At 35.6% G+C, this 23,163-nt stretch overlaps 1 protein-coding gene across 1 annotated transcript in view; it reads right to left on the bottom strand.

Annotated features, from left to right (window-relative positions):
• Positions 1–1,963: 1,963 nt before the first annotated feature.
• Positions 1,964–23,163, bottom strand: part of SNTG1 (syntrophin gamma 1) — a gene marked incomplete at both ends in the record, with an annotated part of 170,941 nt that continues 149,741 nt past the window's right edge. Inside the window, 2 exons of the mRNA XM_082499225.1 lie at positions 1,964–2,122; positions 11,345–11,455. Of these exons, the coding sequence (XP_082355351.1) occupies positions 1,964–2,122; positions 11,345–11,455 (270 nt within the window). The remainder of the gene's footprint in view (positions 2,123–11,344; positions 11,456–23,163) is intronic.

Below are 23,163 nucleotides of genomic sequence, written 5' to 3'. Positions count from 1 at the left end.
GACTATGAAAATGTTGGATTTTGATGACACTTAAAGCATTTAATAGCTGGATTATGACATCATTCCATTGTACTTAGCATGGAAAATAAATATCTAACCTTTGGAGGTGTACTAATAAGAAGTAAGCATGTATTGAAGGTCATTTGAAAGTGATGAGTCCCCAGAAAATACATTTTCAGATTATTTGGAACTAGTATCAAGTGAGATCAGCTATACTTCAAGGCAAGATAGTCTCACACACATAAATACAAATACTTCTAATGCAAAGCAAAAAAAAACAGAGACATGATTTTCCCCTACAGTTCATTCATCTTTTGTCCCTGCCTTGCATTTTGAATCGTTCACATTTTGAAAAAGCTTTCCTCTAGCTTCACTTTTGAAATTTTAATTATCTTAACACATAGACAGGCATGTGACAGAATTAGTCTTTCTGCTAAACTAGGCAGATAGTGTCCATAAGCCTTAGGTGCTATGTGCTTTTATAACAAGTCTAAGTGGATAAAAAAGAAAAAAATGAAGCTTTGATTTCAATATAATAAACAGAAACCCTACAAAGCACTATTTAAAATGTTACGCATACACGGTAGCTGCACTAACTGTTCTTGATGAAGTTTTTTAGGTTCTCTTATGCTGTCTGGCAAAAAAATCCCTCGCCTTTTCTGTTGTTTCAGCTAGATCGCACACACGCTCCCACAATTTTTCCGTCTACACTGATGTATGTAATAGCACAAAACTAAATTATTTTGCAAAATGGTATTTAAATAAAGTTATTAATTTTAAATTTACAAATCCCTCAGATTTCATCATTAAATGATACTCTGGAACTAGTATGTGGTCCAGAGTGATGTGATATTCGTAACATACAAAGACATTATGCATTCTGTCATCTATTGTTTACAGTTATTTAATTTATTCTTGTCTTTTACTAACAGTATAAAAAAACCAAAGAAATTACTAAGAATTCAAAGGATGGACTCATCTTTCAGGCATAACGTAGAATGTCTCTTTTGTTGAGAGCCTGAGTGGAACAGAGTTCCTACTTACGATGTGAAATCAAGTTTAAACATGGAAACAATGTATTAAGTGGACTCTGAAACAAATTCAACAGCTAAGTCTTGTGAACAAAGACTATTAGATTTACAGAATTTAATTATTGACAAAAAATGGATGTAAATAGCAGACATGATATCTTATGCACTTGCATTTAATTTGTAACTAAAATTAAATTCATATCACATTGTTTTTACTTGAAGAAGAGGGACTTTCTCATGGAAAGGTGTTTTGGGTTTTTGTGGCTTTTTTTTTAAATATATCTGTCCAGTATGGCTATATCTTTGTTATTGTTATCATTAGACTAAAAGAACAAAATAGAAAAAGTAGCATGACTCCATGTATGGACACAAGTATGGATTTACAACAGTGCTTAAAGTGCTTTCTTATTTGAGGAGATACTTACACAAATGCCTTTTCATGCTTATCTCCTTATCACCATGTACTATATGCTTGTTGCTTGCTCTTATGTCATTTATAATATAATGATAGGGTATTCAGTTCATACTCAGAGTTTAGTATATCGTCATAAAAAACATCTGAAAACAGGAAAATGACAATTCTATTTGTGTATTATTACAGCAATTTGAAAATTTTATTAAATACTGAAGTGCTTCATTTCGTCATTTATTCCTTTGCTTCCAGTGTCGCTTAAAGCACTATGTAAGTACAAATAGATCATACTAAAAGCATATCCATCCTATTCTGGGGTTTCGACTAGGTTTATGTACTGATGTCTTGCAGAACAGAGATGAATTTATGATCCCACGTGACCATTTATCTGCTGATGCTGCAAGATGTCTTGCCTCCAGGATTGGTTTCCACGTAAATGGTTCACCAAAGGTCTACATCTTATGAATATTTATACATTGTTATGTCTTGTTGTTAAGTGGCAGTACTGTAATGCGAGATGTCAAGTAGTATACTTTAATTTGCCAGTACCAGAAGTTGTAGGAGCAGCAGAAGCTGTGGCTTGACTGCCTACATACAAAGGGTCCAAACAAGCCACTTTGGCTGCAAAGAATGAGTGGATACAGTGAAGGACCGCAAACAGGTTGGAAAACTCCAGCTCCTGGAAGTGAAAACAAAAAGATTAGACATGAAACAAAAGAACACCTCACAAACACGTACCCAGGAATGAACTGCTATTCAAATAGCAATAATTTTAATAGTTTGATGCAATTCTGCTAATGATCCTGACAATTCTCCATCATAGGGACTTAGACATTGAGCTATACCCATTCAGTAAATAACTGTTTGGAGGCTAAGATGGACAAATTTCTGAGTTAAGTGCCTCCATAGAAATATAAGATCCTACTGGCTAAAGGGGAAGGAAAGTGACACTGTATAATATATTTTTTTTGCCTCAGGCTAATGCAAATCTGGCACCTTTGCAGGTTAATTTAGATAGAAATTGAATGACTGCACCATAAGAGTCTACACATCTCTGGACTACTACTGTATACTCAATGTGCCCACAAATATCGATAACATTGAGGTCCACATGTTACATTTTTTCATCACCTCACACTGGTAGCTATTATCTTACTTAAGCTGATTTTTTAACTACCAAAAAACACATTTTCAAAAAGTGCTACTATCACAGTGACATTCTCGATCTGTTTTCATTGAAAAGAAGATTACTGTTAATTGACCAAAAAAAGGAACAGAACTTATTAGTGATATTAGACTAAGTCCTTTTTCTACTTTAATTTACATTTCTTTATAGCTCCTCAGCATGTGATTAGACTAGCTGCGACTCTTTTAGACACCACTACAGAGGAAATAAATGAAAACTACATTTTTTTTTTACATATATAAATCTACTCCTTTGTGTCTAATTGACTTTATCTAATAACTTTTTTTAGGTTATCTTCAGTATGTGTGTTTGGAGTTGGCATTTAATCAATAAATATCTGCTGTATTTGAAAGCACATATAAGTGTAGTGATGGTGGTACAGAGTTACCATCTTTCTGCTTTGATTCACTGCCTCTACAGATTTCTTCACTGTAATACGAAACCGGTAATAGATACCTGTGGTATATTCTATTTGTCTTTTTGTCCAGCACTGGTATTTCCAGGCTATGTAGCGTTGAGGGTTTTGCTTTTTTCTTTAGAAGAATATTGATAATGTTGTAAATTCAACAAAAATTGCTAAATCTCTCAAAATGACATTAACGTGCCATTTGCTGCCTCTTGAGTTTTCCTGGAAGATATTGTTTCGTGTAATTCATAGAGACATTCACAAATCCCTCTTGTGCGAGGGGGAACAACTGCCTGAAAGCAGACAGCTGCGGTGCAGTGTCCAGTGATGGACCGAATGGGTGGAGCTTTGTTCAGCTCTTTTACAACCTGAGCAGATGTCCTTCAGATGTGCTCAGAAATGAATTTATAACATCCCATGAGCTACTTTAAACTCTTCTAACTACTAATTCTCAATAAAGAAGGTAAAGTTTATGCCAAGTTTCACACACCTGCCATCTGTGTCCATTTAAAAAAATCTGTTTAGAGATGTTCTCATTTTTAAACATTGTGAGAAGGGCAGTTTTATCGCTGTACCAAAGGTCTCTTTCTTTCCTCAAATTTCAAAATAAGAAAATTTATCATAGATAGGAAAACAATGGAAATTCAACGATGAGGAAACAAGGAATTACGGAAGCTATTTCAGAATAAGAGCTATCTGTCATTCAAATTAAGTTACTTTTCAGTTAACTCTTTTATTAATATTAGTTATCCTTCTGGTATTATAAAACTAAAAGTGAAGATGAGAGAATAAATATTTAGTAGAACAGTGAAATATTCGTAATGTCAATTCCATGTGCTATCTGTAGAAAGATTACATTTGTCCCTATGTCTCAACAGGATAAGACTATTACAACAAATATTACAGTATGAGAATTGTTCGAGTCAATTAGGTAGCCCTACTAGCTGAAAGTTCTTACTATTGTAATTACAGCTACTGGACACTGAATTTTCACAGTGCACTGGTACAATTACTACCAGCAGTTGTCACAGGTGTTTCTGCAACGGTAACACATTGGAAAGATCCATTGCTCAATGGGTCTTCAAGGAAAACGGGTGGGGCAACAGAACACAGCCTCTGAAGGTTCCATTGGATTACTATTATTGATAGTAATGATGCAACACAGACATTAGCTTGACTGCCAAGATGAGCACGAAGAAGTCAGCAAATGCTAGATTACTATTTGCCTTGAAACATTATTCCTGTCTCACTGCAGACGTGCATATTTAACTGGAAATTAAAACAATGTGAAGCACAGCAGGCTGACTGGTATGTGGTGAGTACACACGGGCCTGATTAATGGCTGCAGCTCAATTCGCAGGAGCCTGATTGATGGGAACGGGATCTATCAAGAACAACACTTTTCTGGCAGATTAGCCTAATAACAAGAAAGCTTAATGAACAGATAAGATTTCATGTAGAGCTGCTGACAGACAAAACATTCTCTCACTTCTGCTGAGAACTTGCACTTTTAGCTGCCCACGGGTCTGCACTACTGCCAGCAGATGGAGGGGAACCCACATGCTTTTGTGCACACCTAGCCACCCCTGGCTGTTTTCAGCTGTACTTTGTCATCAGTCACACTCTTGTCTGAATACACTTTCATCTAGGCAGGGTATTGTGTATTGCACACCCAGCTTCAGATGAAGTTTCAAATGAACAAACAGGCAAACCCTGAGAAACCTGAAGAAATATGCAGTGAAGCCATTAAAATTGCTACCAGAAGGGAAAAGCAAATGCTCTAAGTCCCCAAAAAGCAAAGAAATCCAAATTTAAGCCACATCTACTTGTCCATGCACAAGTACACAGTTGACTATTATCCCAATATTCTCTGTACAGCTCACCTAAAACCCCGCTCTCCTAGGAATATCAGTGTACCCTCTGGTCTTCAAAATGTCTTTCTAAGCTACCAGACATTCCCAGATTATTAATCTGAATATACACAGTTTCTACTGAGGACAATGTAAGTGGGTAGGTATGTGAGAAAGATGTGGTGATTGAGAACGGTCAGAAGTGTATGGGAATTCTAGCAGCCTTTCACAAAGAAAGTCTGGATTGAAATGACAGAGATGGAAAGAGAAAAGAGAAAGGGAGTATCCCCAGGTGATAAAAACCCAACTCTTATTGCATTATACTAATGATACAACTACATAAACAATACATCTACAAAATCAAGCAATTGTGAGTTTGTAAGTATTCATGATATGGTTAGAAAAAAATCTTTTCTTTCCTCCATATGTAAACTGCCGCTATGAGAAGATATTAGTTCTTTCATCAAATGTGGTGTTACATGGTGTCTCTATATTAGCATAGAATCTGATCTAAAACAAACATTAAACAGATAATCCATGTGCAAGACATGAGGAATCTAAAAATTGAATCACACAAACCTACACAGGTCAGAAATCTGAACTCAGAATGCAGTCACTGCAATTGAGCATTCACTCTAAAAATCCTAAGGATGTATGCTTAAAACCCATTTAAAGATGATATTCTAAATGTGAAGAGCAATGTGAGGCTCAGAGAAAAACCCTCAAGGCTAAGAACAAGGATTAATTTAAAATTATATTTTGGAGAATATACTTGAAATGAGCAAAAATGTCAGTCTGGAAAATGGTGCAAGCATCCATCAAGACATCTTGCAACACCTGAAAGTGAGCATTTTGTTCACCTTACAACAGCAGTAACTGAGGCAATTTGTCTTATTTTAGATTAGGTTTCTATACAAGATAATTTCAAGTATGAATTAATTGGCATTAATTAATCAATAAGTATTAATGCTACAACCTTGAAGTTACACTTCTTCTGTTGCTGATACCATATTTCTGCCCTCTTCTGTTCTCCATATTCAAACAAGCAAAGACAATAGACTAGATGTTCATCTTGATGTGCCAAATTTTGTATTCACTTCAGTTTTCTAACACTCAGCTTAGGGGTTCAGCTAGTCTGTGAACAAAAGCTAACCTGATGCAGAACAGCTGTGTGACCTTGCCTGAGTTTTTATGACAAAACTGTTGAGCTGCGAAAAAGCCCTGTAAGTTCAGAAAGGTGAAAGCACAGGTCGAAGTTGCTTTTGAGTTATAAATATGTTTTACAAGGCACAGAAACTTTCAGTTCACAGAAATTACTGATTAGTGAATTCACTTACAAAATTCAAATGGAAAGCACATGTAATAAGAAAAGCAGTGCTGATCCTGATTTTTGTATACATAATATACTCCTATGTTTGGGAGCATGTGTATATAGATATATCTTGAAACAGGATCTCTCATAGATTTAAAATACTCTTCATTTTTGTCAGAAAAATATAAAGCAGTTAATAGAAACTGTAGTGGACCAAGACATAGCCAGGTAAAATTGAAGAGCAAAGCCCTCTGAGTTTATTACAGTCCTGAGATTTTGTTAGCCTCTGGAAGCTGCTGTGATACTCAAAAGACACCAATGGATCATTAAACTATAGCTAAACAAATAGGTAAATAGATAAGTAACCATACAGGAAGGTGCCTAAGTGAATCCCTCTGTGCGTTACATACGAGGAGAAAGCTTTGCCCTTCTGTACTTGGTTTTATCAACCCAAACCCACTGGCTCAGTAAGAACGAAGGAGAGGCACACGTAGGCTCCACATTCTGCCAAGCCGACAGCTCTATTTTGTAGCTCTCAGTCAGAAAAAATCTGTCTGACTGTGCAAACTTGTGCAATATCTCCTGCTGAGTGACAGCCGGAAAATAACCCACAGATTGGAAAGTCTAAGGTGTATCGGTGATTAATGTTGCCCCTAAGTGGTTTTCTTCTCAGAAACCACTTAGACCTTGCCTTAGAGACCTTCAAAGTTAGGTGTTTGCATCCAGGCACCCTGCCATGGACCTACTGGTGACCTATGGTAATTACTGTTCGGATTTTTCAGACTGGAATTGCTTAAATGTATGAGGAAACACTTCTTTTACACTACACTACACTACACTACACTACACTACACTACACTACACTACACTATACTATATATCTTTATAGTAACACAATATTACTTACACAGAAGCCAAATAAAAGCATCAGTACAAAATCTCTACAGAAAAAAGGCAGTATTTTAACAATATCTGAGAGAATAATGCAAATGTTTAAATATTTTAAGTTGCTTTCAAGATGAAAAGAAGAATACCTCGTGAAACTGTAACTAAATCCATAGCACATGTTTTGTGTCTCAAAATATGCCATTATAAATTTTGTTATGTCAGGCATGAAGCACTCGAGAAAAAAAAAAAAGCTGACTGATGAATGGCTCTGCATTTTTTCTCAAAAAGTATTTTTCCTAGCTTCTTCTAACATTAAAAGTGATATCTCTGTATATTCCACCAGAATACAGAGGAGATACTGGGCAATTACGGAGACAGTATGGCAAAAATTTAAAAGGTGCTGCATAAGTATTTTTTTTCCAAGCAATGTCCATCTACAAGTCTGAATGTATTTCTAGAATAATAACAAATTTATCAAAATTTTAAATCAAAACTCAATAGCAAAGCACTCTGACACTCTTAATTCTCTAGATAATGAGGAAGTGTTCTAAAGCTAAAGGATATTATCATGCGTATACAACACAACACAATCATACACATCTGGGATAGCATGAGATACACAAAATGTGCAGCATTGCAAATAAAGGAAGACAGGAAGCATTTGGATTTTGATAACTCATATTTTGACAGAAAGAAATTATATAGACTCATAGAACCATTTAGGTTGGAAAAGACCTTTAAAAGCATTGAGTCCAACCATAAACCTAACACTGCCAAGTCCACCACTAAACCATGTCCTGTCTTTTAAATATTTCCAGAGATGGTGACTCAACCACTTCCCTGGGCAGCCTGTTCCAATGCTTGATAACCCTTTTGGTGAAGAACTTTTTCCCAATATACAATCTAAACCTCCCCTGGCACAACTTGAGGCAATTTCCTCTTGTACTGTCACTTGTTACTCAGGAGGTCAACCCCCACCTCGCTGCAACCTCCTTTCAGCTAGTTGTAGAGAGTGGTAAGGTCTGCCCTGAGCCTCCTTTTCTCCAGGCGAAACAACCCCAGTTCCCTCAGCCGCTCGTCCTGAGACTTAAGCTCTAGACCCCTCACCAGCATTGTTGCCCTTCTTTGGACACATTCCAGCACCTCAATGTCTTTCTTGCAGTGAGGGGCTCAAAACTGAACACAGTACTCGAGTTGGGGCCTCACCAGTGCTGAGTAGAGGGGTACAATCACTTCCCTAGTCCTGCTGATAAAAGTCAGGATGCTGTTGGCCTTCTTGGCCACCTGGGCACACTGCCAGCTCATATTCAGCCAGCTGTTGACCTAGATGAAAGCAATATTATTTAAAAAAAACCCAAAACAACAACAACCATGCCATGGCCAGGCCACCTCACATTTGCAGGGAATAACTGTATTATAGTGCATTAAATAGATCAACACATCCCATAAGTACCTTAGCTGAAACTCAGAGATGGAGGAAAGCAGACCTTGGAGGCAAGAAAAGCAGGAGTCTCAGATCTGGTATGCATATGCCATAGCAGGTTCTGCATAGAGTGTTTTAATGTTAACGATGAAGGGGAAGAAAGCACTCCCAGTTCTAGTGACTGTCTTAAGCTGTATCAAAGCTACCTGCCATGCCCTGCTTCCACATTACTGCTTGGGAATGCAGAAGTGAAGAGTCCTAATATGTTGGGGCAATGGCTCCTCAGATTTTTGGGTTTGTTCTCAGCTGTAAGCTCTCATTCCACTGTATTCTGATTATTCCCCATGTAATATAAACGGCAAAAAATTATCTCTCGTAAAGAAAAATGTTACGCTGTATTTCCCCTTACAACAGTGGGTCTCGAGGCCATCTGAAGCACAGAGCTGCATTTAACAGGTGATGATAGCTGTGGCCATGAATATTCATCACAACCTTTAACAGATGTTTTACAAAATTCCCATCATTTGATTCCAAATGAAGCCTGCGTACAGTATGCATGAAACCTGGCATTACAAGCATTTCTGAAAATCTGATTAACATTTCCTAATGACTCAAGAGTTCCCCAAATAGCTATATCTCTAACTCTGTAATGCTTGTAAAGTCCAAAAAATAGAGGCTAGATTGTTCCACCTCTGTGCTGAATAGGGCTTTAAATCTATGAAAGGCTTAAAGGATACTGAAGGGGCCTATCCATAGAATGTTAAACTAACCAAAGTTGAAAAAATATGACTCAAGAATCTTCACATTCATTTTATAGCCACATTTATCTATATTTCTTAGACTAAGCAACATACTTCATATGTAAGCAAATTGAAATGGATAGAAGTGCTCACTATAAATGCCGTAGCCCTTCCAAAGACAACAAAATCCGACTTTCTGTTGTCATGATATAATTGATATTCTTTGATCACCAAGAAAATGAATTAAAAACAATGATTTTTATTTACAAATTGGTCAATGTGAAAGTTTAATTTTATAATGAAGTGTCCATGACAGCATATTAATAAGTATGCTAGCAAGTTTGTATAACATTCAAGGTAGAAGGTAGAAGGTAGAATTTCTACCTTGATAAAAGGTAGAAAGATGATAACTGCTAGAAATAAAGCTCTATTTAGTTTCCGTGGGAATAACAATAGCTACAATCAAGGTACCAGGATATCTCTGAGGCTTATAAAGTGACAGATTTAATTTAAAACATGAAAACATTTTGATAAAAACTATTTTTCTTCATCAAAATCTAGATTTCATCCTTTGTTTTTATTTTTTTTAGTATATTTTAGTATTAAAAATATATTCCAGTTTTACTAAAAAAAAAAAAAAGGAAACTCTTTCCCATTCTTGGATTCCCATGAAATTTCTTTAGTCTTACAATCATGTGTTAATATCATGGCAATAGCAGGCAGATATTGGAAAAATATTGGTGAGTTTCATCCTTCAGCAGTACTTAGGAGCATGATAAAATTTTCTAATTATTTGCTTAAGAGAAAATCATCCTCACAACATTAGGTTGTTAAGTTGTGTTTTATTATTAAAGATGAAAAGAAATTCTGTACTATTAAAACAGTTTCTGAAGGAAATCAGAAGTAAGAAAATATTTATCTTTGAGACGTAGCAGAACATGAACGTATTGAAAGCCATGGTGTGCACATTTCATAGCTGTTGACTTAATGGGAGCTTTTACATCCATCCATCCATACACTGTATTGAGTATAATATTCAAAATCAAGTAAATAGCTGTTAGGTAGAAAATAATTAATACCAAACATAAAGAGATATGCAGGAAGGAAAAATAGCTGCTTAGTGTCGCTATTTGCATTTAAACTCACAACTGCTCCTAATACAATGCTTTTTTTCTTTACATACTTTATTATCCTGTGCATATTTAGCCCTTTTAGACAACAATTTATTTAACCATTTCCTTTTTGCTCACGGAACCATATAGTTATCACATTCATTCAGCAATTTTCTCTCTGACATGATCAGGAAAAATGGTATAGCAAATGCTTCAAAAGCAAGGCTTAAAGATGGCCAAGAAAATAGTCTTTAGGTTTACATAAAAATTGGGATTCTAGTCAAAAAGACCTTTGATTCACACTCTAAGGCAGTTCCAGTTACCAAACATCCTGAGAAATCACTTCTCTGCACACACATTGGAACAGTAAATGTCTTATTGTCAAAAGACATAAACCAAGCATAAATCTCTCGACGTTATTGTTTTCATAAATTAACTCTTGAACCAAAAGCACAACTGAAAAGACAATTTTTCTGATTTTGAATTAGACACAGACACAAAGCTTCAGTCTTGTAAGGGAACATGTGTTTAATCCACTTTTTTGCTCTGAGAAATAAAAACAGACTTTAGACCTTTGCTGGGTTTTGTCCCCAGGTTGACTTAAGGATATATTTTGCACCATTTCTTCACGATACGTGTATAGGGTGAAAAACAAGGCATTCAAACGCTCAGCCAGCTTTATCAAAATGATAAAGAGGAGAGTTGGCAAATGTGTCCAAAACAATATATAGCGAGTCCTGTCTTTTATTATTTTTTAGTGTAATTACACCTTTCAAAAGACTTTAAACTAGCAAAAATCCAAGCAATTGATTCAGTTTTCTTTTCTTGGAATTTCTTTCATTTTCTTTGCATTCTTTGACTTTGCGCATTAATCTCATAATGCTAAGTAATTTCATTTAATTTACCCCTCTGTTCCCCTAGCTGCTTTGATAACTGCTTTTAATGTACATTGCCTTTATAAAACAAACAATGTATTGTTTTTACCTTTGCTTCAATTTGTTTAGTATCTTGGTTTTGGAACAAAAATTTGATTTTGCTCTTCCCATCATCTGAAGAACCTTTCAGCTGGGAAAACTTGTACCTCCAAAGTACAGCCTAGAGGAAGAAAAAGAAACATAAAAAGCCATATGCAAGCAAGTCAGTGTAGTTATAATTGAAAATTGTATTTGAAATAGCTGATCTCCTTCCAAGGGGATTTTTAACCCCTCTATGGTACATAATTAGCATATGTGGTCTGATGTCCCTTTGATCATATGGATGTATTATACTTTGGCAGTGTCTGATTCAGATCAGTCAGACTACATTTCTGGAATTTACTCTGAATTTCCTTTATCTATATTTAAACCTGATTAAACAAAAAAAGAGGGTTAATAAATTCACTGTCATGCCAAAAACCAAAGATTTTTTTTTTCCACTGGCGATCCATGGATTCCCTACTCCATCTGAAGTGATAACCTCTCATAGAAGCCCTCTTTTCTTCTTTCCACATTAAAAAATTTAGTTGTATTAACATAAAGGGCACATCAAATTAAAACCAAATACCTATTTTAAATTATAAGATAAAAAAGGAAACCCTGTAATAAGAAGTTATTTTGAGTTTACTTATGAGAGATCTAATCAAGAATTTGAGCAGATCATTAATTCTAAGCATATCAGTGGCCTTTCAAGTAATTATATTATGAATTACATTGTGTCTTGTTGAAAAAAAAGACAGATTGCTTGACAGAATAAACATGTAATTAGTAAAATTTACAACTGGCTAGAAAAATACAGCTAATATATCTAATATCTGATGTGGATTTATGGAGAAAAAATACATTTCGAATTGCTTTGGTTAAAAGTGGAAAAGAGCTACTCTTTATTGTAAGTCTTTTCAGCCCCATTTAAAGATATCCCCCCTCCAGATATTTTGAAGTGCTAACATTTCAATTTCAGGATCATTTCACCTAATTATAAGGTCATCCTCACTCACATTGTGCTATTACTTTGAGGAGACATTAATTTCACGTCCATTGGACAACACAGAAACTTAAGAAAAGAAGTGTTGTTCCCTTTCCTTTTGTCTAAAGATTTGTACATGGCTTCTTCTCAGTGGTGTAGGATTACACTTCCATAGGTGCCCTGTGTCTATACCTATGAATGATTTAGTATCTACTTGAAATTAAACAGAATATGAGGGAGGTCAAATTTTTAACTGTCCTAAATCTATGCAGGTGCCTTTGCTTCAGGATGTGTTGATCTCTTTATGTTAATGACCGGAAAAATCTCTAACCTGCACCAAGATAAATAAAGTTAGCTGTGTTTGTCTTGGTAACTGGAAGAGGAAAAAAAAAAACCAACACAGAAGGACAGTATCTTAAGTATGCACAGTACACAAAGCAAGTGATACAATTATTTTCCCCTCTATATTTGCCACTTCCAGATAAAAATCCCTAATCTCAGCATCAGTTTCATTCTCTGTGTGTATGTGACAGATAAACTCCCATCTACCATAAGCAGAGTTAAGGACATTCTGTTTCAGATAAACCAGAGGAATTTGGCAATTTATGTGAACTATATCATATTTGTTTCAAATGATGTCCTCCTGAGCCCACCAATCTGTGCTACAGAAAATAGAATAGCTTCCCTTGTCTCGGTGTGCAATTCCTTTCAGCTTGTTTGATCAATGGTGTTTACTTATGTCCCATATATAGTGAGTTAAAAAAAAAAAAACAAAACAAAACAACCCAGTATACCATTCAGGTGGCCATACTTCCTCCCTACATTGTGAACCTCTTTTTTTACAGACCTATGTAAATCAACAAATCTTATCAGAAGATAAGATTCCTGCCTTTCTGCAGGAACAGCAAATCGATTTAAACATGTAATTTCCAAGATGAGAAATGTAAAGGGCATTGATGGTCTCTTTATCTCAGGAGAACAACAATCAAAGAAACGAGCTATCATCTTTCTCTTCTCTGATGATGTATGGAGAGGCCAGGAGAGAGGTGCAGTAGCAACAAGGACCCTTAGATGGGCAGGCAAAATCCCAGAGTACCTGGCCTTATTCCCAATCAGATTAAGTTCAAGAGAAGATGAAGGATGTACAGAACTGCAGTAGTTGGGCATTTCCCGTGCAGTTTTGTGACTCGCTTCACTCCCACTCAGAAGAAAGAGAATGACAGTCACACCAAACCATGGGCATGATTCAAGAACACACTTTAGTTTATGCGAAACATTGGTTTTGGAGAGCCCTACTGAGCAATGGCTCTTACTTAAGCACATTGCAAAATCAGGTCTATAGCATGGAGGGGACAAAATCCTTCTTGAGACTAATCCCAAGAAGACTCTTCTTCTTCTATCAGGATATCAAAACAAGTTCCTAGAACTGACAATTCAGCAGCATACTTTATTGAGACTATTAAACACTCTTTGTCTAAAGTGTAAAGAATAAAAATGCCATTGACAATGCATGAAATGATTCCCAAATGAAAGAATTATCTGTTTCTTTTGGGTGATTTTCAACAAGTTGCTCACATTTTTTCCCAAAGATGTCCACATGAAGGAGGGTTCTTTTTGCAAAAATAGGAGTTGTGAGTTTTAAGTTATTAAATCAGGAACACAAAGTATTTCAAACATTCAAGCTAGTCATCCTGGCTACTTTTTTTTGTGCTAGAGAATTTCTGAGTAACAGTTCCTTCATACTAGTTTGAACTGCGATGAATACGAGTTCACTCTGATATACTCTGGATGTGTCTACACCTCAATGTACCACACTCCATTAGAAGTGTAACAGCTAGCTTAAACTAGATGTCCAAATTCTAGATAGCTAAAATCGGTGGATTAGTTAAGTATATGCCCAGTAATACCATTTAATTCCTTGTCTCCTACCAAAGAAGCTGAAGTGCTGCCCTGTGTAGGCAGAACTGCATGTTTTGCATGTGTAGCAGATACACAAGATGATGCAGAACGCTGTGACCAGCGGCCAGATCAGTCTCTTAAAATACAGTATCTTGGGGATCCCTGGGTTACTCCTTCTTGTGGTTTCATGTGTTCTGGGTGCATTAGTTTTGTTTTTGTTTGGGGTTTTTTTGTTTGTTTTTTTGTTTTTTTTTTTTTTTCATTACTGCAAAATGCATAAGCAGTGAGCAGGGACCAGACCTATCCTTTTTCAATGACTGCCTCACAGTGCCACAGTAGAAAGGAGAAACAAGACCTGCTCACCTAAGCACTCAGTCTCACAGAAATATGTAGCTACAGCAGAGACATGAACATACGCGAGAGACAGTTTCGCATGTTGTTATCTTCCATGTTCCTATGTACTGACTTCAGTGTCACAGTGCTGCCTGTGGTGACTGTTTTGAATTCTAATTTTAAAGGCTGATTCTCCTGCATTAGGAACAGGCACCCTTGGGTGATCTGTATCACTGTCAAAGCCAGGTGAATGGTTTTTCCATGTTTTTGAACATCACAGTTCCTGAGAACTATTTGTTGAATGTTTGACTAAGAGAGTTAACATAGGTTGATAGAATTTCAAACAAATATATACATATTTATGTATAGATTGACTTCTAAGCAATAAGTACATTTGTAGAACACATTGGCTTTTTCATAAATTGTCAAAAACCTAAACATGTGTCATATAAATTATTCCTAAATCAGTTTTCATGAATTATAAAATACAAGCAATACTGGTTTGAAAGTAAGAGTGTTACTGAGCTCAACACCGTATAATACATTCTGATAGGGCTTCTTTAAGTTAATAAACGCAGCCTGTTCTCTTCAATTGTTTTCCTTGTATAATCCTCAGTAACTGTGCGTAACCTACATCACTGAGAATATTCTACAGGTCTACATATAGCATTTTTAGGAAGCTGTAAAATTTCATTTACCCTAAAATAGATTTGATGGGTGGACCAGGTGGCAATTCCTTTTAAAGCACAAGTTGCAACAAAATTAAAAAAGATTCTGTGATAGATCAGCTACTTGTGAGGACCCTGAGACATCAGCTTCACAATTTGCATACATCCATTGTGGTCATGGAAAACCTGACATAGTTAATCCATGTTTTGAGAAATGCACTGTAAGAAGACAATCTCATTGTACAAATACTGCATGTATCATGCATAATATTGAAAACAACTAATAAGATATAAATCCTTTTCCCAGTTATTATTCATACATCACTTAGGCTGCTTTTTACATTTTAAGCCATTTAATAAAATTAACTTTAAAGAGTAACAGAATGCAATGCAAACAAGTAAACAGTGCAGACAAGCTGAAAAAAATAGATTTAAGACTTCTTTTGAGATTCTTTTTAATTATTGTAATAAGAAATCATCAAAAAGTGAAATCCTGTCTTCACTGAAATTAATAGGATTTTTTTTCCTTTGACGTATCTTGGACCAAGATTCTCCACCAATACTTTTTAATGAGAAATATTTTATTTATAAGTAATCATCTAGGACTCATTTGTTCTAGTCTTTGTAACCAAATTACTGCCTATTATCTTCTGCTAGTGTTATTTTGCTATAATTACCTAAGGATGCTCTCTGCCTGTGTATTTTTATAAATGCAATACATAAATGGCATATGGAAGAAAAGCTATTGACTTTGGTACCTGTAATGCTTTGCTGATGTTCCCCACAATCATACAAATGAAGAAAATTATATTGCTTCTATTCTTAGCACTAGTGCTAAATCTAGAGCACATATAGTCTGCAAGGGACCTTAGAAAATATTTTCACATTCATATCATATGTCACTTTGCTACTCATTCCCATCTTTTGAGAATCCTGGACTAAACTGCATACAATTTTGATAAGATGTCATCAAACAAAATCACTTTCCATCTAGATAATGTTATCAGAAAAGTAGGAATGCATCATAACTATCTTAGTTTAGGTTATGATCAGGAGTGATGCTTAGGGTTTTTGTTTTGGGTCAAGGAGCTTGATTTACCCTAAACAGGGACTGGATTACCAAACAAACACAGAATAATTTTTTTTTTTTTTTACTTATTTTTTACTATTTTTACTTACCATGCTCTAAGGAATGTGCATAGAAATCTGAGTACCTGACTATTCGGTGGCTCTGTGATAGCTATATAATTTAGCAAGGACATACAGGGCATTTTGCACTGGCACGAGGAAAGAAAAGCTGTATTTCGTCAACATGAGAGTCTCCAAGCAGAACAGAATTAATTTGTGTCCTATGGCTTTAGTGATGAACTACCTTCAATTCATTATTAAACCGTCTTGCCTCTTCTATATTGGATTATGCACCGTGGACCAATTCTGTTCTTGCAAAAAGACCATTTACAATTAATGAACTTGTGAAATAGGATTTGCACCACATACTGCAACAGCATCATTTCACCTGCCAGTGCACATCACCAGATACAGGTTCTCTCTATATTTTCCATTGACATGGATCATACAGGTTTTATTATGTAATAGCAAAAGAAGTTTGGCCTTCAGTAGGATGCTTGGAAAAAACCTTAAAGAGTCTGTCAGTGTTTTGTAATGATTGGACAGCTACATCTCAGACCACCTGTAAACAGTGGAGTAAATAAAGAAACCACTTTTATTACGGAGATGTTAGAGGTGTCAGAGGTCACTTTTCAAATATTAGTTTCAGCAAATCCCTTTTTCATCTTTTTCCATCACATCTTCAAAAAGCTGTAGCCGCACTTTTCCAATACTGTCTCCTTTTCTCTTGATACTTAGACTGATTAAATCATTCTTCTGTTTAGCTTTACAAGGCAATTTTTCATACTATATATACTACAGAATTATGCTAAATTTCAATGGACACCTTTCAAGCTAATGTTTGTCATCTGACTAAAATAAGTGATACTCCTACAAGTCAAACTAAATCAAGGGCAGATGCCTTGTAGGTCCTTATTTTCAAGAATAATAGTAATTGGGTCTTCAAGAACCTGGGATACAACTTAATTTGGCTGTTTGTCTCAGCTAATTGAGAAAGATTGCATTCTTGCAAAGTGACACTTTGTCCATACTGATAGCAGCAGTAGGGAACTGAGTAGGATTAAGATCTTGTTCCTGCTCAGTTCTACTGTGTTACCGATCTCTGGAGAGTGTCTTACTACAAAAGAATTATGGTCCAAGGCAATTTCCTTTGTCAACTGCTGTGGCTTTATAACTGTAAAGGGAAAGACAGGGGAGGACACAGAGGATAAAGAACAAAGATGAGACAAAGGAAAAAGCAAGGAAGTCAGCCCTAATAAAATAGCTGTTCTTGTCCATTACTGAAGTTACACCGAATGTTAACAGACTACAGGTTTTTTGCTTATTACTGATGGATGACCTACCAACATTTGTTTGTTTCTAGCCACGGTACATAAGACTCTAGGAACCATGCCTGACAGCTTATATTAAAGTTATAGTAGCTATTTGTTAACGTTTCATTTTCTAAGCATGGAATAAATATTTGTTCACAGGAGTTGCATTATTAAATCTCCGTCTTGAATTGACCCTGGTTTCCTTCTGCCTTCTCTGTTACTGAACTTTGGATATCAAGGGTTTTATTGCATGCTGGTTTATTTCAATATGCTGTACGTGTATTAGCTGTATGAAGAGATAGACCTTAAGGTACACATCCCTAGAAAACAGGGACTTTGTTCCCAAAGCAATTAAGAGAAATTCTGTTCTACGTTATTTAGTAGTCTTTTGTTATGAAAAACAAATTAAATATATTTGCAATGCTATTCAGTGTTTACAGTGTATTCTCTTTTTGGATGAAGTGTGCAAGCTGTCTGTGAGAGAACAGGTGACAGGTACCTTGAGCTTCATTGACGTGCACCTTGTGGGTCATTATGGAGCCTTTTTTACTTTGTTCTAGCACGACCATATAATTCAGCAGCACTTTAATTTACTTTTAGTCCTATAAGGGATGCCTTTTTTCTCTTCTGACAAGTATATATTCTTGACTGCCGCTTTAATGAGCAGTAAATATGATGGAGTACAGACATAGCACTTTGCACAGGTAGGTATATTGCAATGTACACTCACACAAACACACACATATATTATTCATACAAGCTATGATGCAACTATGCACATTATAGGAAACAATTGTAACTAATATGTTAGTATAACCAGAAACATGTAACATACATATGTCTATGTATATAGACCCATACACTTGAAGAGTAGACAATTTTTTTTGTTAGAAGCATATTAAAAATAAGTTATGGAATGCCGCTTGAGTAAGTAGTTTTATACACTGGATCACTTTCAGAATAGTAGTTAGATGAACTTCCATACACGTCTTGTTATGCTTTTTAATCTATCAGTCTCGATCCTTAATTCTTAAGGTGGCTACGCTGGCTGCAAAACCTTATTTATAAATGCTTATCATAATAACTGTGTGTGTCCATAACTAATAAAAATTGTCCACAGAAAAGTTATATTTGCTTATTAAAACATTGATGCCTATATACTAGCTAACGTTAGACAAATGTAGGACCCGAATCAATGTGCTGGAATTGTGCAGGGCTTGGGAAAAATGTTTTCCCCAGCAGACGCTGATACACAATGCTGCAAAAATGACCTAGGGTAAAATTTGTTTTATAACTTGTAACACCTGCAATAGAACTTTTTGCATCTTTTTAGAATTTTCATAACTAAAAAAAAAAAAAATCAACCAACATTTATCATCTAAAACATCTCAAAACCCAAAAATTATGTCAGGAGTAGATGCTGTATACTAAGACACCTTATAGTGCAAGGAGTAACTAGACAGAATCTGGCAAACTTGATTAGGCAGCGAAGAGAAAGGAGAATATCTTAATGGTATTCACAAAAAAAAATTAATTCCATTCACTTTTAGAGTGCCAGCAAGGAAGAAAGAGTGAAATGCAGTAAGAGGTCGTTATTTGACATCCTGTATTTCAAATAATGCAAATGAAATTGCATTAAAGTTGGTGGACATTTTTTGAAGAAGTCCCCAGTGGAAGAGATGCTGTGGGGATACTCACTAATGATCAGGTTTAAACTTCCATATATGCCAACACAGGAGGCAAGTGGCCTTTTCACTCCAGGTATATCACTACTGCAAATAAAGGACTATATGACAGAAAATAATCATAGTCAAACATTTGCCACTGTCTGCTCAGCCTATATGTTGCAGTTCTCTTTCAAACTATACATCGCTAATAAGAAAAAAAAGATGACACCTTGCACTGGAGCTTTGACCGCTCTAGAGAGTACCACAGAAGAACAAGAGCATAAGAATACATGTTACAAAATTTAATGTGCAGGGAGAGAAATTCTTTTGTGTCTAAAATTACATTTGGTAGTTTACAAGCTGTTTAGCTGAATTAAGAAATTATTTCCTGAAATGTTGGAAGAATCTGATTTAACTAGGCAGTCTTAAAAACTGTTCACTCCCTTTCAGGAAATCACAATGGTTTGTTATAAAGCAACATACCAAATGCTCTAAATGATAAACTACTGTTGGCTCGACGAGCCGCCAGTCAGAAAATGAGTAAGAGAAAGCAGGGGATATGCAGCAGAAATGGCTATGATTTATACCAGTGCTGTTATAATCGTATCAAAGGACAGATTTGTTCTGAAGAACTCCATTTAACACTTTGTGTACTCATATTTATCATAGGTCTGTGCAGATACAGAAACAAGGTTTTTATCGAACAATGGGGTGTTTGACTTGAAAACACTTAGCACAGATGACATTTTTTAACCACTAATTTCAACTTACATAGTTAAGTGTTATATAAAGATCAAATGACAGTAAACAAGGAAACAAGTCACACAGGGTTGTATGGCTTTTGTCTGGGAACCATAAGCATAATGAGAGTCATTACCCCCATAAACTCATTCATGAGCATTGGTAATGAGTTTGGGTTTTAGAACATTCGTGAAATTTTGACTGTAATTTGTCAGGCATGTTGGGAAAAAAGTCTATTAACTTGAAATGTAAGAGGGAAAAACCAATATTGTTTCATTGCTAAAATAACTTGGAATAGCTGAACAAATAGCTATTAAAAATGTGAATTGAAGAACTTGGCTTGACTTCATTTTATTAGTGATTATTCACTATTAAAAACATCACTGAGTCAATTCAGTAGTAATTAAGAAAGAAAACTTAAAATACTCTGAGCACAGTGTTAAGTGTAAAATAGAAGCTGTCTGAAGATTTAATGAAGACCTTACTGCATCAAAATATAAGACAGGACTCCTCAGGTGTCCTCAGAAAATACTACTTGAGCTTTGTGTCCTGGGAAATATGAAGATGTCATAAATAAATAATAATAATAAAAAGATAATGATATTCATTAGATCTGTCCTCCATGTACTTTTCCAAGACCTCGTTCATCAAAAGATTTTGCATCTGCAGTGTTATTCTGGGAGAAGTCAGAGGCGGATCGAATGAATTATCTGTCATTGAACTCTAAAGTCTATAGAATATGGCTTTGAGTTAAGCTTTACCCAAAACAGAGGGGTTGAATTTGGTATGATTAGTAGCAAAATAATAGAAGCGAACATGTACAAGAAAGAGAAGGTCTTGTTAGAGCGGGTCCACTGGAGGACCATGAAATGATCAGAAGGATGGAACAACCCTCTTGTGAAGAAAGGCTGAGAGAATTGGTTCTTCAGTCTGGAGAAGAGAAGGGTCTGGGGAGACATTATTGCAGACTTTCAATACTTAAAGAAGGCTTCTAAGACAGGGAAAGACTTTTTACCAAGGACTATAGTGACAGGACAAGGGGCAATGTTTTTAAACTAAAAGAGTGTAGGCTTAAATTTGACTTAAGGAAGAAATTTTTTATGATGAGGGTGGTGAGACACTGGAACAAGTTGCCCTGAGAATTTGTGGATATCCCATCACTGGAAGTGGAAAGCTAATAGTTTGTACTGATTTTTCAAATACTCAATTGTAAAAATTTATATAATTTATAAATTATTAGATGTAATTTTTTTTTGTCAATAGTATGACATTTTAAATAGCATTTTTGTCTTTATACTGAGTTTGTTAATTCATGTTACAATTGCTAGGACTTTTCTACAGTCTTAGTGCAAAATTCATATGTAAATATCAATAAGATACAGCTAAGTTAAATTATAATCATTTTCTTTGTTCTGGAAATTGTTTTCCAGTTTTCATTGTTCTCTCAGTTCTTTCTTGGAAAAGAGACGTTGAACTCCTGCTTCATATGAACCCCTTCATTAGGTAGAGAAATAACACTTTTAGCTTATGTGACTAACCACTTCTGGTTTATGTTTTTAAGTTTATGTTATTAAGCACAGGCCAAGAGACTTGGTGTTGTTCAGCCTGGAGAAGAGAAGGCTCCGGGGAGACCTTACTGCAACCTTTCAGTACTTAAAGGGGGCTTATAAGAAAGATGGGAACAAACTTTCTAGCAGGGCCTGTTGCAATAGGATGGGGGGTAATGGTTTTAAACTAAATGAGGGAAGATTTAGACTAGACATAAAGAAGGAGTTTTTTACAATGAGGGTGGTGAAAAACTGTCACAGGTTGCTGAGAGAGGTGGTAGATGCCCCAACCCTGGAAACATTCAAGGTCAGGTTGGATGGGGCTCTGAGCAACCTGATCTGGTTGAAGATGTCCCTGCTTATTGCAGGGGGTGTTGGACTAGACCACCTTTAATGGTCCCTTCCAACCCAAACTATTCTAGGATTTTATGTTTCTATGATTCTATGTTTCAGTTTATATGTGTATAGCAATGTTGTTGAAGAACATTACCAGCATAGACACAACCTACTCCTGCCATCATCATAATGAAAATATCTGAACAATTTATTTGCTCAGAGAATCACAACCTTTATCTTTATATAAAATGATGGAGAGTAGGCAATGGTTTTCCTATTTAGGTACTCATTAAAATGTGGTTGACACACTTAGGGCAGCTTTGAAACAAGTTTTCATCCTATGGCTTGTTTGTAATTTCGTCTCTAGCAGTCACTTGGCAACAGATTATGTTGCATTATATGTTTCTCTTCTCCTCTAATGCAATTGCATTAGAGCCATCCTTATCATCTCACACCACCTAATGCCTGATTACCTAACAAAACAATATGTCCTCTTTTTTATCCATGCTGCTATACTTTATTCTAACCTACAAATGAATTAATGTGCAACACAGCAGGTAGGTTTCTGAGGATACTAACTGCATTCTGCTTACAACACTGAAAGTTTTAAGATATCACAATCTGCTTCAAAATAATATGTAGAGAAGTTAAAAATATTTTTACCTCTTTTATATGTAAACACTTTCTATGTAAAATCTTTTTTGTGACTCTTATGCAGTAGTTTACTTATGCTTATGCAATTTATTTAAGTGACTATATAACAGAAGCCTGAAAACACTTGCAAGGAATCTATTGACAATATTAATACTGTTGCATCTGATTAGAAAACTTGGAGAGCTTCTCATTAGATTTGCTTATGTACCACTTCCATTCAAGTCACAAAATGTGTATCTGTATTTACATGTACAAAACCTTAAATTTGAAGGGAGCTGCACACTCTTCGTTGGTTTTGTTAGACTTTTTTATTTCTAGTTGATGTGTCTTTTTAATTGGTAACAGAAGAAGATAATGAGTTTTGGAACATCAAAAGAATTGCATTATGTGTTCCATGAAACATTTGTGAGACAAATGAAGGAGTTTTTCTAAAGACTGGTGAACAGTGAGAGGAAGACCTGCAAGACAGTACGACTAGCATATGTGACACATACCTCTTAATGATAATTGCCAGAAGAACATTCTCCAAGAAGCTGTTGTGTATTGCTAATAGAACTAAAATATTTATGCTTTTTG

The sequence above is a fragment of the Vanellus vanellus genome (assembly GCF_965231255.1).
Source record: "Vanellus vanellus genome assembly, chromosome: 2".
Taxonomy (NCBI): domain Eukaryota; kingdom Metazoa; phylum Chordata; class Aves; order Charadriiformes; family Charadriidae; genus Vanellus; species Vanellus vanellus.
The sequence above is the reverse complement of the archived record's forward strand: the minus strand, read 5'-3'. Positions and strand labels throughout refer to the sequence as shown.